Genomic DNA, 2,506 nt, shown 5'->3' with positions numbered 1-2,506 from the left:
ATGTTTTGACAAATGTACACAACGATGAAACCAATATTTAAATAAGATAAAGAATATTCCCATCACCCCACAATGTTGTCTCTTTATCTTTCATCAATCTCCTTGTGGAGGAAACTACTCTTCTAAGTTTTTTCACTATAGATTACTTTTACTTGTTATTGAAAATGCCTGTAACTTATTTATATATTAAATTTCTTTAAGAGATATTCACATACTCAAATCTGATACTTCTTGAGAGTAGAAATGGTGAGTTGTATCTTTCATGGAATTTGTCAAGTTCATTTAGCTTATTGAGGCGCTCCCTGGTGGTCTAGTGGTTAGGATTTGGTGCTCTCATTTACCTTATTGAATATATTGGCATAAAGGAATTCATAATGTTCTCTTATTACTGTTTTGATATCTGTAGGATCTGTAGTAATATTCACTCCTTAACTCATGATATTTATACCTTGTATTGTTTCTTCAAACTTAGTTTGACAACTTTGCTTAACTTTTTAAGGAATCAAATTTGGCTTTGCTTTATCCTTGTTTTCTATTTTATGGATTTCTACTCCTACTATTCTTATTTTCTACCTTCTTTCTATACACTTTGGGTTTTTATTTTTCTGAGTGATAAATAGAAACTTCATTGATTTGAAAACATTCTTTCTTTTCCAATGAAAGTGTTGGTTGCTCAGCTGTGTCCGACTCTTTGCAACCCCATGGACTATATATAGCCCACCAGGCTCCTCTTTTCATGGGGTTTTCCAGGCAAGAATACTGGAGTGGGTAGTCATTCTCTTCTCCAGGGGATCTTCCTGACCCAGTCCATGGGGTCACAAAGAGTCAGACATGACTGAGCTGTTTGTACTAACCATTATGATAATCTCTTAGAGGTTTAATTTATATTTAAATTAATATTCGACATGGTTGAGTTTACCTCATAGGGCAGCATTAATTTTGCTACTGTTATCATATAGTTTATTTCTACATTTGTCATAAACTCCAAAATAAATTATTGCTATTTTTTCTTTAAAGAAGCTGTCATTTATAAAAATTAAGAGAAACAAAATATACTTTATAATTTACCCAGAAAATCACCCCTTTGGACTCTTTCTTTCTCCCTGTTTTGCTGAGTTTCCATATGGTACAATTTCCTGTTAGAGTGAAGATCTTCCCTTAACATTTCTTAACAGTACTGATCTGATCTGTAATTTTTTCAGTTTCAACTTATTTAAAATATCTGTATTTAATCTTTTAAAATATTTTCACTAAATATAGAATCCTAAATTCACTCTTCCTTCAGTACTTTATTTATTTATTTATTTTTTGAGTTTAAATGCGTTTTATTTCTAGACAACCTACATGACACGTTTTTCTCAAAAACAATGCCTCTGCTCCAAATAAATCAACGTTCAAAACAAATGAAGAGCTCGAGATGACATCAGTCCCATCTGTCTAAGTCCTGGTGTTGTGTGGATGAAAAGCAGTGGCCAGCCAGTTATGACGACAGGTGATTGATACAAAGTAACTGCCAGCTTTGTTAACATTTTTCCATCTCTAAACCATCCTTAAAGAATATCATATATGGGGTTACACCATCCTCACGGTAGTCCAGCAGAGCAACCATGCTATCTGGATTCATGTTTTCACCAATAAAGAACTGATAGTTTTTGAAATTAGCAAGGATGTACTTGATTTGTTCTGCAGCCCCTGTCATAAAAGGTTTTACTCTTTCTGGTCTCTGTTCTTCAAGTTTCCCTTTAATTGACTTCATGTAATCTTTGATGTACTTCTTGTAGGCTTCTTTTGTGAAGCTGGTTTCCTGCAAGTGATGGTTCATGACAATATCGACACCAGTGATTACTGTGCTTTCGGTACCTTCGCCCTCGGGGCCTTCAGCGGAGGCATTTCCACCAATGAGCGAGTCATCGATGTTACCCTCTGTCCTACTGACCATCTTCCCCTCCACCTCCAGACACAGCCCGTCCGTGAACTCCCGGATCTTGTAGATGTCGGAGAACATCTCGTCATGGCTAATGAGGTCCCGGTAGATGATCCTGATGGCGACTGGAGGGAGGCGACAGCGGCGCTGGCTTAGCAGGAGCCCGGAGCTCAGAGCGAGCGCAGTGCGGCCGGAGCGGCGCTCGGGGGGAGGGGGGAGCGGGCGGAAAAGGACTTCAGTACTTTAAAAGGGTCCATTGTCTTCTAGCTTCCACTGTTTTTGATAAGAAGTAATTTATCATAATATTTTCCCTACATGCAATCTATCTTTTTTTCCTTTGGCTGATTTTTAGGTTTTTCTTTTTATCTTTTGTTTTTAGCAGTTTAATAATGTGTCTGTGGTTTTATTCTTATTTCCCTCCCTTGGAATTTACTTAACTTCTTGAATTTGTGTACTTAAGTTTATTCTTCAAATTTAAAAAGTGAAAGTGTTATCAATCAGTCTTGTCCAACTCTTTGTGACCCAGTGAACCATAGCCCTCCAGACTCCTCTGTCCATGGATTCTCCAGGCAAGAATATTGG

The 2,506-nt window shown here is 37.1% G+C and overlaps 1 protein-coding gene across 1 annotated transcript; it reads right to left on the bottom strand.

The window, feature by feature from the left end:
• Positions 1 to 1,374: 1,374 nt before the first annotated feature.
• On the bottom strand, positions 1,375 to 2,149 carry LOC110129916 (translationally-controlled tumor protein). The gene has a single exon (XM_020881592.2). It carries the CDS (start codon positions 2,003 to 2,005, stop codon positions 1,523 to 1,525), a length of 483 nt encoding a protein of 160 aa, XP_020737251.2. The 5' UTR covers positions 2,006 to 2,149; the 3' UTR covers positions 1,375 to 1,522.
• Positions 2,150 to 2,506: the final 357 nt, after the last annotated feature.

This window comes from Odocoileus virginianus, chromosome X, assembly GCF_023699985.2.
Source record: "Odocoileus virginianus isolate 20LAN1187 ecotype Illinois chromosome X, Ovbor_1.2, whole genome shotgun sequence".
Taxonomy (NCBI): Eukaryota; Metazoa; Chordata; class Mammalia; order Artiodactyla; family Cervidae; genus Odocoileus; species Odocoileus virginianus.
Note: the sequence above shows the minus strand (reverse complement) of the source record. Positions and strands in the feature narration are given on the sequence as shown.

Excerpts from the sequence above, each read along its gene's own strand:
- LOC110129916 (XM_020881592.2), bottom strand. The coding sequence starts at position 2,005 with ATGTTCTCCGACATCTACAAGATCCGGGAGTTCACGGACGGGCTGTGT.